The sequence below is a fragment of the Lethenteron reissneri genome, chromosome 58 (assembly GCF_015708825.2).
Source record: "Lethenteron reissneri isolate LAM-NWPU_2019-01 chromosome 58, ASM1570882v1, whole genome shotgun sequence".
Classification (NCBI taxonomy): domain Eukaryota; kingdom Metazoa; phylum Chordata; class Hyperoartia; order Petromyzontiformes; family Petromyzontidae; genus Lethenteron; species Lethenteron reissneri.
The window spans coordinates 10,649,856-10,666,006 of NC_083836.1; the positions used below are offsets into that span (position 1 = coordinate 10,649,856).

The 16,151-nt window shown below is 57.8% G+C and overlaps 1 protein-coding gene across 1 annotated transcript in view; it reads left to right on the forward strand.

Annotated features, from left to right (window-relative positions):
• The first annotated feature begins 7,458 nt into the window (after positions 1-7,458).
• LOC133357584 (insulin receptor substrate 1-like) overlaps positions 7,459-16,151 on the forward strand; it is a 50,097-nt gene continuing 41,404 nt past the window's right edge. The window contains 2 exon segments of the mRNA XM_061575579.1: positions 7,459-8,759; positions 8,761-12,910. Of these exon segments, the coding sequence (XP_061431563.1) occupies positions 8,136-8,759; positions 8,761-12,906 (4,770 nt within the window). The 5' untranslated portion in view covers positions 7,459-8,135 and the 3' untranslated portion in view covers positions 12,907-12,910.

The window sequence follows — 16,151 nt, forward strand, 5'->3', positions numbered from 1 at the left end:
TCCCCCGGCCCCAGACCGAATACACACTAGCAGGGTGTGTATTCGCCAGCCAGACGTCCTTCCAGATTAAACAGGATGAGTCAGAAATTAATGAGTATGGTGGATAGACAATACAGGGTGTTTAAAACATATCGACACAATGTCAAAGCAGTATGTTTCACGATGGCAACATGTTACAATTACACAAAAAGTTACAAATGGTTTAATGAGTTATCAAGTTTTACTAACCATTTTATAAATGCTCTATGTGCCCTCCACCCGCTGTATGGACAACATCGAGACGATAGTTGAATTCGTCCCAAACGCCTCTCAAAGTGTCTTCTTCCACTGAAGTCACCGCTGCCGTGATTCTGTTTTTGAGGTCATCCAGATTAGTCGCCAATGGTGGCACAAAAACAAGATCTTTGACGTATCCTCACAAGAAAAAGTCGCAGGGTGTGATGTCTGGGGGTCTTGGGGGCCAAGAGTGTAGCGCCAGGTCTTGGGGTCCCATGCGACCTATCCAGTGTTGAGGCAGTGTGTCATTTAGCAAACGTCGAACCTGCAGGTGCCAATGTGGCGGTGCTCCGTCTTGCTGAAAAATGAAGTCATCGGAATCTTCATCAATTTGTGGAAAGAGCCATTTCTGCAGCATTTCGAGATACGCTTGCCCCGTAATTGTGTTTCCCTCGAAAAAGAAAGGGCCATAAATCTTTCCTTGAGAAACAGCACAAAACACGTTCACTTTCGGGGAGTTACGCTCATGCTCTACAGTTTCGTGTGGATTATCTAATCCCCATATGCGCACATTGTGATGGTTAACTTTACCATTTAGATGAAACGTTGCTTCATCACTAAAAATCAAACGCGGTAAGAAGTTGTCGTCCTCCATGTTCTGTAACATTGCATCACAAAATTCTACACGCTTTCCTTTGTCTCCTGCACAAAGAACCTGTACCATTTACAACCGGTATGGCCTCATGATTAAACGTCGCCTTAACACGCGCCAAATAGTCGTATGAGGGATAGCAAGTTCTCGGCTGGCACGACGAGTGGACTTGTGCAGGCTACGCAGAAAATTATCTTAAATTCTTCTCACGTTTTTTTCTGAGGTGCGTGGTCGCCCTGTGCTCTTCCCCTTACACAAACAGCCTGTTTCTTCAAATTGTCGGTACCAACGACGAATGCTCTTTGACATTGGTGGATGAATGCCAAAACGCCGTTTAAATGCACGCTGCACTGCAATTACGGATTCAGTCTTGCTGAACTGCAGAACGCAAAACGCCCCTTGTGTGGTGCGGGGTCGCCGTCTTGTGAATGACTGAGGCTAGGGGCTGTTTGTGCGCTGGGAGAGGCATCAAGCGGTAATCATTTGAAACTCTATGCCCCGCCCATTCAAGTGGTAAGAGTTTCATTCATGGGCGGTTCGTGGTTGCAGAGATATAGCGATTTCAAATCGGGTCTATCATTTTGAAACACCCCGTAGATCGCAGAAGTAACCATCGTAACGCTCCGTGTAAGGAAAGGAAAACGGGCGAGAATCACAGGTCGGCGCACGGTTGATCGCGCGCAATGGAGGAGCCAGGATTTTTAGGTAAGGGGGGCAACCCCTCCAGCAATGAAAAATTATAGGAGTTGCTAGTAATTAATGACTTTTCCCTTGCTTTTTATTCGACGCGTGTGTGGCGACGGCGCAGCCAACGATCCAGGGTCGAATTCGAACCGTGTGTGATCGGCATCACGCTCGCTGAAGGTGAATGCCTTCAGGGAAATCGTGGACTGTATACGCAACTGCGCACAATTCTGTGAGTCACTTATAACTGCTTTGCCGTTACTTATTGCCGATTATGGACTCAGACTATTGTCCTATCATCTCATAGAGTCCCTGACACGAAATAATATGCTACACAGTGTCAGTGGGGGTCGCAAAATGCCGATGTATTACTAATAAACCCCAATGATCCGATCAAAATTAGGGATTTCGATCAGATCATTGGGGGGACACGTGCCACCCCCCCCCCCCCCCCCCACTGGCTCCGCCAGTGGTCGCGCGGGATAACGTAACCCTGGATTTTTTTAAGTGAGGGGGCATAAAAAGCGGAGCCTGGAACCGTTCAGGGAAACTTGTCTTCAACCTCCTGGCTGCCAAGACCCACTCCCTGCCATCCTGCCTTCTCGAGCCGCTCGCAGCATCCGTGTGATGCCAGTGAGTGCGGCTCCGAGGCGGTGATGGGTGAAGTTATCTTTCGTCCTCCTCCCTCCGACTCTCACAGCGTCCGTGCGACGCCGTGAATGCAGCCGCGAGGTACGTGATAGGGCGTGTGAGTATTTGGGGACTTGGGTAGCAGTAAGCTAGGCTCTGCTCGCAGAATATTCCCTACGGGCAGTGCGGGGTATACGCCGCGAATAAAAGTTAGCACAGAGCATCGGTGTGGTGTCCGTGATGTATGTGTGGAGTGGCTGCAGGGGAAGCGCGCTGCGACGGCGAACGCGGAGCCGCAGCACGAAGACATGTTGAGCTAATCGCTCTCCGGCGTGGGCGCTCGCGTGCCGCTGTGTGCTGCGGTAGCGTTGGCTGTGGTGTGCGTGGGTGCGTGGGAGTTAACTCCGAGCCAGCAGTACGAGGATGTCCCTCAGAGGGGGCGCTCGCGAGGGGGGCCCGATCACTCGCCCGGAGGGGGGCTCGGCGGGAGCCGACTGACGCGTTGGAGCGGAAGGGGCGAACGTCGCGCCGCACCTGCCGAGCGAGCGCGGTGGGGTGGACGTCGTCCCCCACACGTTCACACACCCACACACGTGGAGCTGCGAGGATGGGAGCGGTGGCCCACTGTGCGTGTAGCGATGGGCATCCACTCGGCTCTTGTAGCTGCTTCCGCCGCTGCTGCCCCTGCTGCTGCTATCGTCCAGAGCCGTGGCGAGGCCGCTCATGCCGAGTGGACTGCATCGGAGCCATGCAGGTGTCACGTACAACTCGAGGGTAGATTAAACAAGTTTGTGCGTGGGTTAGATGTAACCTACAAGCAACTGTTGACTCGTTATATTAGTCGTGAAAGCAAGCGTATAACATTAATTGATTAATTAGAGTAATTACGGGATTTAAAAAAAATCTATATTGAAAACTAATTCTTTTTAGAACAGTTTTTTTGTGTTGTTTGTTGTCCTTCCCGCGCGCCTCCGATTAGGACGGTGGGATACGTACGGTGCGAAAGAAGTTCAACATGCATACAAAGTGATAATTGAACCTGATGGCAGGACCCCGGGGTCCCGAAAAAACGGAAGGCAAAATCGTAATTAATTAATTTATTTATTTTTGGCGACTCCGTCCCACCGCGCACATCAGCGCCGCGACCCGCCTGGCGCGGACGTTCTGTTGCAAAACTTTTAAACTTTGATTAGCGCATCGTGTGGAGCTAATCTAGAGGAACTGATTGCCGCGCCGTTCGCCTTCAACAGACATAAAATGACGTCGCACACCTAGGGGGGGGGAGGGGGGTCAGACTTTGTGACGATGTGTGACGAGGGGGGGAGGGGGGGTTTGAGAAATGTGACGTCACATCAAAATGCGCAACTTTAAATAAATGTAAACAATATAATTGTTATAACGACACTAATTTTGATTAATTTTCATCATGAACTATTTTATTATTAATGAAGGAGTATTTTTCTTCTCCATGGGAGAATGGAGAAGCACACATTGTGTAACATTTTCGAATGATTGTTATTAATGAATATGATTGTCATAATTGTACTCTCCATTTTGCTTCGTTCTACTACAAAGTTTCAAGTAATTTTTTTATAGCTATAATTATTTTTAATATTTTATAATTATATGAGAATTTCAATATAATATTCTGAACATCTGCAGTTTTAGTTAGACGTTGAATATTTTCAAGTGAATTTTATGCTAAATTTCAGCTTTCCAACGGCTCCTTTTTAATAAATGCTTTCTCCTACAATATCAGAGTGCAGCGCCACATTAAATACGCACTACAATGACAATAGTTTAAAGTCATTTGAAGCATATTTTATAACAAAAAAATGGAAATATGGTTGGGGGGGGGGCAGAGCTTTGTGACGTCATATTTGAGAGGGGGGGGGTCTGACTTTTTCTGACGCCGTGTAACGGGGGGGGGGGGGCTCACCCCGTGTGAGGGGGGTTTGTGACGCCGTGTGACGAGGGGGGGAGGGGGGGGTCAAAAATCGGCCAAAACCGCGTGACGTCATTTATGGACGGCCCCTAAGGTTCATATTCCCGATCATACCCATATCACGTGATTCGTGTAGCATCGTCTTACCAGTGATATCGCGATAATCGTTACATCGTGATTGATATCGTCTCAATGGTGATCGCGCGGCGCGTTCGCCACGAGGGGGCGCGATGCCCACGCTGTTTGCAGCACAGGGACAGAGGCGGCTTGGCGAGGCCTTCATCCAGCAGTGGATTGAGCAGGCTGAAGACGCACTATAGAATCACGTATAGCCACAGCACGCGCAGACTCCGAGCTACCCCCCCCCCCCACACACAATCACCCAGCAGTGGGTAGACACGGCACTGGATGTGCCCGCGCGCTCCGCGTGCAGCAGCGCGGAGTCACGCGTGGGGCAAGAGCCGTCCGTGCATTCGACGTCGGAATTACATAACCACAACAACATCAATCAGCAACAACAATCTGCCACAACAATCGGCAACAACGATCAGCCGCGTGGTTGAACCCAGGGCCGCCGAGTCGCGAGCGCAGATCGCCTCCTCCACATGCGTGCGGTTACACGGAAGGCGCCCACGATAGATGCAGCTGATGATGATGTTGCCCACGATAGATGCAGCTGATGATGATGTTGCCCACGATAGATGCAGCTGATGATGATGTTGCCCACGATAGATGCAGCTGATGATGATGTTGCCCACGATAGATGCAGCTGATGATGATGTTGCCCACGATAGATGCAGCTGATGATGATGTTGCCCACGATAGATGCAGCTGATGATGATGTTGCCCACGATAGATGCAGCTGATGATGATGTTGCCCACGATAGATGCAGCTGATGATGATGTTGCCCACGATAGATGCAGCTGATGATGATGTTGCCCACGATAGATGCAGCTGATGATGATGTTGCCCACGATAGATGCAGCTGATGATGATGTTGCCCACGATAGATGCAGCTGATGATGATGTTGCCCACGATAGATGCAGCTGATGATGATGTTGCCCACGATAGATGCAGCTGATGATGATGTTGCCCAACGATAGATGCAGCTGATGATGATGTTGCCCACGATAGATGCAGCTGATGATGATGTTGCCCACGATAGATGCAGCTGATGATGATGTTGCCCACGATAGATGCAGCTGATGATGATGTTGCCCACGATAGATGCAGCTGATGATGATGTTGCCCACGATAGATGCAGCTGATGATGATGTTGCCCACGATAGATGCAGCTGATGATGATGTTGCCCACGATAGATGCAGCTGATGATGATGTTGCCCACGATAGATGCAGCTGATGATGATGTTGCCCACGATAGATGCAGCTGATGATGATGTTGCCCACGATAGATGCAGCTGATGATGATGTTGCCCACGATAGATGCAGCTGATGATGATGTTGCCCACGATAGATGCAGCTGATGATGATGTTGCCCACGATAGATGCAGCTGATGATGATGTTGCCCACGATTATGCTGATGATGCTCACGATGCAGCTGATGATGCTGCTGATGATGCTCACGATGCTGATGATGCTGCTGCTGATGCTGCTGATTATGCTCACGGTGATGCTGCTGATGATGCTCGCGGTGATGCTGATGATGCTGCTGATGATGTTGCCGACGATGATGCTCACGGTGATGCTGATGATGCTCACGATGATGATGATCACGATGATGATGATGCTCGCGGTGATGATGATGCTCGCGGTGATGCTGATGATGCTGCTGATGATGTTGCCCACGATGATGCTCACGATGATGCTGATGATGCTCGCGGTGATGCTGATGATGCTCGCGGTGATGATGATGATGATGCTCGCGGTGATGATGCTGCTCGCGGTGATGATGATGATGATGATGCTCACGATGATGATGATGCTCGCGGTGATGATGATGATGATGATGCTCGCGGTGATGATGCTGCTCGCGCTGATGATGATGATGATGATGCTCGCGGTGATGATGCTGCTCGCGGTGATGATGATGATGATGCTCACGATGATGATGATGCTCGCGGTGATGATGATGATGATGATGCTCGCGGTGATGATGCTGCTCGCGGTGATGATGATGATGATGATGCTCGCGGTGATGATGCTGCTCGCGGTGATGATGATGATGATGCTCACGATGATGATGCTCACGATGATGATGATGATGCTCACGATGATGATGATGATGCTCACGATGATGATGCTCGCGGTGATGATGATGAGATGGACTGGACATTCCTGCTCATGTTACCCTCCTTTTCTCTCCCTCTCCCAATCTCTTTCCTTCCTCTTCATCTCTCCCTCCCTCCATCTCCCCTTCAATCTCTCCCTCTCTCTCCCTCGTTCTCCCTCTCCCCATCTCTTTCCTTCCATTCCTCCCTCCCCCTTTCCCTGCACGGAATGGTCGCTTCTCTCGTCTGCCGCCCTCCCACGTCTCCCAGACGCGAGTGAGTGCGTGCCCACGCACGCACTCACGCACGCGTGACGCAAGCAATCGCGTGCACGTTAGAGGCGAGCTCTCTTACGCAATGAGGTGGCCGGCACACGCTCTCACACACACACACACACAAAGATCCTCCGTATAGCCTACGCAGACTTTTGTGGCAAGTGCTGTTAGCGAGCATCTATGTAGGTCGGCACGGCACACGAGAGGGTTGGTGGCCAACACCACGCCCGGCCGCCTTTGTCTCCCTCATTTGAGGCCCAGGACCGGCTCAGATAATCGTCACTGTTGTTGGCCATGAGCTGGGATCGGACTCGGGTCACCGGATTCGTAGCCCAGCGCGCTAACCGTTGCACGACCGCTCCCCATGTGTACAGACATGCGCGTGCAACATACGTGTACACATGCACATGCATGACACGCTTGCACACACATACCCATATACGTGCACGTATACAGAAACGTATACATACACGTACACATGTATATAATACAGACGCGCATACTAACACGTGTACACACGGACACATACACATGCATACACATGCACACATGTAAACACACATACACGTTTACACACTGATACCACTACGCGAGCTATGTGGCACCAACAACACTCACCCTGCAAAGATGTACACACACACAGACACCATCACACACTGTCAAACACACACACTGCCACGCACACACACGCGCGCAGCCACCCACATTGCATGCAGACCTCCTCCACCCCCACCCCTCCCCCATTCCTATCCCCCCACCCCTCTGCCCCCCCACCCCCAATCATACCCCCACGACCCCCACCCAACATCACAGATCTGGGGGTGGGGGTGCTGCTGCTGCTCGCCGCGTTCAGCAGCAGCGGCGGCGGCGTCGTCGTCTCCCTCTCGGTGCGGGCGCCTCTCCGCACGTCTCATCCCAGCCCCGAGCCGCCCCCCACCGCCGCCTCCCCCGAGGAGCGGCGTGAGGATTCGGCGGGGGCACGTTTATTCTTCCCGTTAACAACAACGACGACGGCAGCAGCAGCAGCGGCGGCAGCAGAAGAAGAAGCAGCGCAGGGATTGCGCATAAATACTGCGTGCCGGAGCCGGGGCTCGAGGGCTCGTTGCGGATTGTGTATATTCTTTATTTATTGAGTCGTTGTATGTTTTTAATGAAATAGATCGACGTGGCTCAGTGTGTGTCGGCGAGCCTGCTGCTGAGCGTGCTGGTGAGTCTGTGGGTATCGACAGGACCCGGCGGCCGGCGCGCGCGTGCGCGCGCACCGCGCGCGCCCATGTGATCCCCAAGGTTGATGATGATGATGATGCCTATGATGATGATAACGACGACGATGAAGACCGGGATGACGCTGATGATGATGACGACGCCTGTGCAGACGCTGACAACCGCGATCCCACCATCAACAACAACAGCAGCGGCGGCGGCATCGACAGCGTAAAAAAAAACAACCGCACCGAGACTCGGGCGACCATGACCGCGCAGCGGGCGTGAGCGGCTCCGCATGCATGCGGCGCTCGGCCGGGCAGGCATGGAGCAGCAGCAGCAGCAGCAGCCGCAGCAGCAGCAGCCTCCGCAGCAGCAGCAGCAGGCGACAGGCAGCAGTGGTAGCAGGGAGTGCAGTGGCGGTCATGAGGACGTGCGCAAATGCGGCTATCTGCGCAAGCACAAGAGCTCGCACCGCCGCTTCTTCGTGCTGCGCGGAGCCAGCGACGCGGGCGGCCCGGCCCGGCTCGAGTACTACGACAGCGAGAAGAAGTTCCGCGGCGGCGCGGCGCCCCCGCGGCGCTCGGTCAGCCTCGCCGCCTGCCTCGGCATCATCCGCCGCGCCGACGCCAAGCACAAGCACCTGCTCACGCTCTACGCCAAGGACGAGTGCCTGGCCATGGCCGCCGACAGCGAGGAGCAGCAGGCCGAGTGGTACGCGGCGCTCACCGAGCTGCACGACGAATGCTGCAGGGCGCCGCACGGAGCAGCAGCGGCGGGGGGAGGAGGAGGAGGAGGATGCGGCGCGGCGGCCGGTGGAGGAGGAGCAGGAGGAGGGATTTTCGGCGCGGCCAGCGATGCGGGCGGAGGAGGCGGCGGCGGCGGCGACAGCGGCGAAGACGCCGGGCCCGCGGGGTGCGCGGGGCGGCAGCTACGGAACGATGCCGGCCACCCCCGTGTTCAAGGAGGTGTGGCAGGTGAACCTCAAGCCCAAGGGGCTGGGGCAGACGAGGAACCTGACGGGCGTGTTCCGCCTCTGCCTGGGCACGCGAACCATCAGCTTCGTGAAGCTCAACGCGGACGCGGCGGCCGTGAACCTGCAGCTCATGAACATCCGACGGTGCGGCCACTCGGAGAGCTTCTTCTTCATCGAGGTGGGCCGCTCGGCCGTCACGGGGCCCGGGGAGTTCTGGATGCAGGTGGAGGACTGCGTGGTGGCGCAGAACATGCACGAGACCATCCTGGAGGCGATGCGTGCCATGAGCGAGGAGTTCCGACCTCGGAGCAAGAGCCAGACGAGCGGCGGCGCGGGCGGCGCGGCCGGCGCTGCCGGAGGAGGCCCCCACCGGCGCCAGCAGCGCTACCAGCCCCCGCCGAGCCAGACGGGCCTCAACCGGCGCTCGCGGGCCGAGAGCGTGGCCGGAGCGTCCCCCGTGAGCGGCGGCGGCGGCGTCACCCCGCAGGGGAGCGGCTTCTGCGCCTCGCAGCTGCGGAACCGCGCGAGCAGCGAGGGGGACGGAGCTCCGGGCGCGCCGCGCTCCGAGTCTGCGGACGCCATCTCGGCGCGCCTCCTCCTCCTGCAGGGGGAGGACGCCGAGGGCCGGCTGCAGTCCTCTCAGCTGGTGTGCGCGGGGCGCCGGCAGCAGCAGCACCACCAGCACCACCAGCACCACCAGCAGCAGCAGCATGGGCAGGTAATCGCATCGTACCAGCGGCATCAGTCTCGCATGCAGCAGCAGCAAGGACATCTCCACCACCACCACCAGCAGCAGCAGCAGCAGCTGCACCACGCGGCGGCCACGCTGCTGCCCGGGCGCTCCGTGTCGGCGCCCATCGCGCGATCCCCCCCCGCGGGTGGCTGCTCCCCCTCGTCCCTGCTGCTCTTCTCGGCATCGTCTCTCATCACGAGCCCCGTGAGCGTCTCCTCCAGCAGCGGCCGCGGCTCCGTGGACGCCCCGTGCTGCGTGGGCAGCCTGGGCAGCACGGGGGGCGGCGGGGCCGGCGGCGGCGGCGGCGCGGCCGGACACGCGGCAGTCGGCGCGGGAAGCTGCGGGGCCGCGGCGCTGGCCCGCGGCTCTCGCCCCTCGAGCGCCTCCATGTCGCTCGGCTCCCTGAGCGACGGGGGCTTCGTGTCCTCGGACGAGTACGGCTCCAGCCCCTGCGAGCCGCGGGGGTCCGCGACCCCCGACTCGCCCAGCCCGACCCCGTGCGCCATCCGCGAGGAGGAGGAGGAGGCGGCCGCGGCGGCCGCGGCGGCGGCGGCGAGGGGAGGCCCCTACGCCTACATGCAGATGGGCCGCGCTCGCGTCTACAGGGCCGCGCCCCGCGGGCAGGACGCCCCGGACGCAGCCACCACCTCGTCCACCGCCTCGTCCACCTCCCCCGGTTTCCCCCCAGCCTCGTCTTCGTCGCAATCGTCGGCGGCGGCCGCGGTTGCGGCGGCCCTGGCCTCAGCGGAGAAGGGGGTCGTGCGTAAGCGAACATACTCGTGCGCGTCGGCGTCCGCGGGGCCCGCGATGCCACCGGCCGCGCTCGGGCCCTGTCTCCAGCAGCGGGAGCAGGAGAAGACAGCCTCGCAGGAAGAGTATGCGGTCATGGGAGCGCTGTCTTACCAACACCACCATCAGCATCATCAGCAGCACCTCCAGCAGCAGCAGCATCATCAGCAGCACCTCCAGCAGCATCATCAGCAGCAGCAGCAGCACGCGCCGGGCCGTGAGGCCGCTGCGCCTCCTTGTTGCCCGCACACTCGCGACCCGCACCATGGCGACCACGACGATGATTATGACGATGACGACGGGGGCGGTGGCGACGATGAGGAGGACGACGATGCGGCCGGAGGAGGAGACGTGCAGTCCAGGCTGGTGCATAGCGGGGATGACGGCTACATGCCCATGCTGCCCGGCGTCACCGCCTCCGTCGCGGGAAGGTGCAGGAGCGGCGGCGATGCAGACTACGTGCCCATGGGGGCCACGGGTGCCCGAGACGGTGACATAACCGCAGCCGCCGCCACCACCACCTCGGCAGCGGCAAGAGGATCGCTGATACAACATCAGCAGCGGCAGCGGCACCATCACCACCATCACCAACAGCAGCAGAAGCAGCCGTGGCAGCGCGGCCAAGACGGCCTCTGCGACGCGCAGCCCCAGGACGCTGCTAGCGGCTACATGGTGATGTCACCGGGCGCGGGCGAGGGCCAAGCGGCCGGGTCCATCAAGACGTGGCCCAGGCCCAGCGTGGCCAGCGGTAGTGGCGGCGGCGTCGTTGGTAGCGGCGTCGGCGTCGGCGCGAAGGCGGCGTGTGAGAGAAGCGTGGAGGCGCGGGCAGGCCCGCCGGGAGCAGGCGACTACATGAACATGGCCACGTCACCCGCCAACCCGGCCATCGTGGCGGACACAGCGGCTGTGCCAGAGGGCTGCTACTTCAGCCCCATGCGGGATGGGGAAGGCGCGGGTGGTGCTGGTGGTGGTGACGGTGCTGCTGGCAGCAGCAGCAGCAGCAGCTTCTACTCGTTGCCCCGGTCCTTCCGGCCCGTGGGGCAGCAGGGTAGCAGGCTGGCGGAGAGGGCGGCGGCCACTCGGCCACTCGGGGAGGTCATCCGGGAGGCGAGGGACGCCGCTCCGACCCCCACGAGCAGGCCCGCCGCGCTCTCCCGGCCCCGCGAGGACGCCTCGAGCAGTGACCCCGGGAGGCAAGGAGGCGCACGCGTGAGCGGGGCCCCGAGGCGGGTCGGGGGAGCGGCGGCGGAGGGGGTCACCACGAGGGACGCACAGGGCCGGTGGCAGGGAGCTCCCCCCGAGCCCAGGAGCCCCGGGGAGTACGTGCACATCGACTGCGCCGCGGCGGCGAAGGCGGCCTCCCAGCCCGTCTCATCGTCGTCCGCTTGGCGCCCCCCGCAGCACGCGGCAGGGCCGCAGCAGGGCAAGGCCCCGGACGGTTGCCGCGCAGCGCACCGCGGCCCCCCGTACCTGGCGCTGTCGTCGGGAGGCGCCGCCGCCGCCGCCGCCGCCGCCTCGGCCGCGGCCGCCCAGACACGCGGCGATCGTCGGAGGAGGAGCGCGAACGAATACGTGAGTGTGGCGGCGGCGGCGCGTGCCGGGGGGCCACCCGCGTCCGTCCCGGCGGGCCCCCGTCCCGCAGCCCACCCGGGTCCGTGGGACGCCGCCTCGGCTGGGCGCGGCGCCCCCGTGGGGGGGGACTACACGGAGATGTCGCGCCGCGGGGAGGCGAGCGCGGAGGAGGAGGAGGCGGCGGGGAGGAGGAGGAGAGACGCGACTGGGGGGTACTCGGCCCCCACCGCCTCATACAGGGCTCCTCACGGCAGCTACAACCTCCAGCATCACCACCACGGGAACCACAACCACATCCACCACTATCAGCTGCTGCAGGAGCAGCAGCATAAGCCACTCCCTCTCCCACAGCAGCAACAACATCAACAATATCACCAACAGGAGCATCATCATCAGCACCCTCAGCAGCAGCATCAGTCGCACGCAGGAGTGAGGCCCGGATATGCGGCACTGAAACCCTGCGTGCCGCCAAGGATCGGCTTGGCCTTCCAGCCGTACGCGGCCGGGTCTGGCGCGGTGGTCATCCCGGCCACGACCGGGGCCACCGCCGCACCACCGCCACCTCCTCCCCCTCCTCCTCCACCAGCGGCGCCGCGCCGGCAGAGCGCGTTCAGCGTGGTGCCACCAGCAGCCGCGCAGCACGGCGCGACGCGGCCCGGGACCGCGGCCACGACGGACGAGGAGGAGCGGCCACGCGGTGGCGTGGCCCGGGTGGCGGTGGCCTCATCGGCCGCCGCGACCCCGCAACGGCCCGGCGCGGCCGGAGGACACCACGGCGCGGGTCCGGTGCGAGAAGCCGCCGGGTCTCACTCTTTGCATCAGCAGCATCATCAGCAGCAGCATCAGCAGCAGCAGCAGCAGCTGGAGAGCGGGCTGAACTACATCGCGCTGGACCTGCGGGGCGAGGAGGGCTCGGCGGGCAGCAGGGGCAGCGTGAGCAGCGTCGACTCAAACGGTTACGCCACCATCGACTTCTCCCGCTCCGAGAGCGCGGGGTGACGCGGTGAGTCGCGACTCGCTCACCCCGAGACTCACCTTGACAATCACCCTGAGACTCACCCCGAGACTCACTCCGACAGGACACCTCATCCTCACGAGACTCACCTGAACGAGATTCACCCAAGTACTCACCCTGACGAGACTCGCCCATAGTTCACCCCGAGACTCACCACGAGACTCACCACGAGGCACACCCCGTGGCTCACTCAAGGGGCTCACTCAGAGTCTCACCTTTAGACTCGCTCACAGACTCACCCCGTGACTGACACGGACACTCACCCAGAAACTCACCTGGAGACTCACACGGACACGTACCGAGATACGCTGTCCAATAATCGAGTGTTAGCCCCTCCCCTTGGCACGAGTGGGGTTTTCTCCGGACACTCCTCCCTCCCACGTGTGTCGTCGACTAGGTGGTCGAGGAATTCTGGCAGACAGCCCCAGTACGTACAGGACCACAAAGCTTGGGCATTTGTTGGTCGCGCGCCGCTTATGGCGGCCTTCCAGCTCAGCTGTGGTTTCCCATGCCGCGAAATCATTCTCTCGCTCTCTCGCTCTCTCTCTCTCTGAACCATTCTCTCTCTGAATCATTCTCTCGCTCTCTCTCTCTCTCTCTCGCTCTCTCTGAACCATTCTCTCTCTCTGAATCATTATCTCGCTCTCTCTCGCTCTCTCTCGCTCTCTCTGAACCATTCTCTCTCTGAATCATTCTCTCGCTCTCTCTCTCTCGCTCTCTCTGAACCATTCTCTCTCTCTGAATCATTATCTCGCTCTCTCTCGCTCTCTCTCGCTCTCTCTGAACCATTCTCTCTCTGAATCATTCTCTCGCTCTCTCTCTCTCGCTCTCTCTGAACCATTCTCTCTCTCTGAATCATTCTCTCGCTCTTTCGCTCTCTCTCTCTCTGAACCATTCTCTCTCTGAATCATTCTCTCGCTCTCTCTCGCTCTCTCTGAACCATTCTCTCTCTGAATCATTCTCTCGCTCTCTCTCTCTCGCTCTCTCTGAACCATTCTCTCTCTCTGAATCATTCTCTCGCTCTCTCGCTCTCTCTCTCTCTGAACCATTCTCTCTCTCTGAACCATTCTCTCTCTGAATCATTCTCTCGCTCTCTCTCTCTCGCTCTCTCTGAACCATTCTCTCTCTCTGAATCATTCTCTCGCTCTTTCGCTCTCTCTCTCTCTGAACCATTCTCTCTCTGAATCATTCTCTCGCTCTCTCTCTCTCGCTCTCTCTGAACCATTCTCTCTCTCTGAATCATTCTCTCTCTGCATCATTCTCTGTCTCTGAATACTTCTCTAGCTCTGAATCATTCTCTCTCTAAATAATTATAAATCTCTGAATCATTCTCTGAATCATTCCCTCTCTGAATCAATCTCTCTCTGAATAATGATTGCTCACTGAATCATTCACTCCCTTTCTGAAAGCGAATGATTCAGAGAGAGACAATTCATTTTCTCTTTCTGATAGCGAATGATTCGGAGAGAAACTTCAATCTTTCTACATCTGAGAGTGAATGGTTCAGAGAGAGATAATTCACGCTCTCTTTCTGAGAGTGAATGATTCAGAGACAGAGATAATGCATAATCTCTTTCTGAGAATGAAGTAAAACTGAATCGCGAGGGCAGCAATGGGGTGGGGGGGGGGTGACGCTCCGTGCCGCCTCGCAGCGAGAAGACCCTGGGCTGGGCCTCAGACTCAGGCACATTTACGTGTGCGGTGTGTGTGTGTGTGGTGTGAGTGTGGTGTGTGTAGTGTGTGTGGTGTGTGTGGTGTGTTGTGTGTAGTGTGTGTGGTGTGAGTGTGTGTGGTGTGTGTGTGTGTGTTCGCCGAGTTCAAATCCCGCTCACGGCCAACCCCAGTGACGTTTATATGAACCGGTCCTGGGCCTCCTCGAAGTCTGCTAAGCCGCAAATGAGTACCTGGTGCCACTCTGGAGACAAAGGCGGTCGGGCCACCTCCTCGTGCGCCGTGCCGACCTTCATAAGTGCTGGCTAACAGCGCTCGCCCCACCCATCTGTCAAGGCTTTACGGGGGATTAATGCTTTATGTGTGTGGGTGCGATGGGGACACAAAGGTGGCCGGGCGTGGTGCTGGTCACCCCACTTCTGTGTAGCCTTCAACATTCTGTTAAAGGCTACACGGGAGATCTTTGTCTGTCTGTCTTTGAGTGAGCTGGAGAACACACGTGACGTCCAACGTCCGTGAGCAGACGAGCCGCAAGGGAGACGCGGGGAGTCCCGGGCCGCGCTCCGGCTCGCACGCGATGTCACGTCGTGGGTATCATTCTGTCTGTGTGTGTCTCTGTCTGTGTCTCTCTGTCTGTGTGTCTCTCTGTCTGTGTGTCTCTGTGTGTCTGTCTGTGTGTCTCTGTCTGTGTATCTCTCTGTCTGTGTCTCTCTGTCTGCGTGTCTCTCTGTCTGTGTGTCTGTCTGTGTGTTTCTGTCGGTGTCTCTCTGTCCGTGTGTCTCTGTCTGTGTGTCTCTGTCTGTGTGTCTCTGTCTCTCTGTTTGTTTCTATCTGTGTATCTCTCTGTCTGTGTCTCTCTGTCTGCGTGTCTCTCTGTCTGTGTGTCTCTCTGTCTGTGTGTCTGTGTCTGTGTCTCTCTGTATGTGTGTTTCTGTCTGTGTCTCTGTCTGTGTCTCTCTGTCTGTGTGTCTCTGTCTGTCTCTCTGTCTGTATGTCTGTCTGTGTGTCTCTGTCTGTGTGTCTCTGTCTGTGTGTCTCTCTGTGTGTGTGTCTCTGTCTGTGTCTCTCTGTCTGTGTGTCTCTTTGTCTGTGTGTATCTGTCTGTGTCTCTCTGTCTGTGTGTTTCTGTTTGTCTGTTTGTCTCTGTCTGTGTATCTCTCTGTTTGTGTCTCTCTGTCTGTTTGTCTCTGTCTGTGTGTCTCTGTCTGTGTGTGTCTCTGTCTGTGTGTGTCTCTGTCTCTGTGTGTCTATGTCTGTGTGTCTCTCTGTCTGTGGGCCCCTGTCTGTGTGTCTCTCTGTCTGTGTGTGTCTCTGTCTGTGTGTCTCTGTCTGTGTGTCTCTCTGTCTGTGTCTCTGTCTGTCTGTGTGTCTCTGTCTGTGTGTCTCTCTGTGTGTCTCTGTCTGTGTGTCTCTGTCTGTGTGTGTCTCTGTCTGTGTGTCTCTGTCTCTCTGTTTGTTTCTATCTGTGTATCTCTCTGTCTGTGTCTCTCTGTCTGCGTGTCTCTCTGTCTGTGTGTCTCTCTGTCTGTGTGTCTGTGTCTGTGTCTCTCTGTATGTG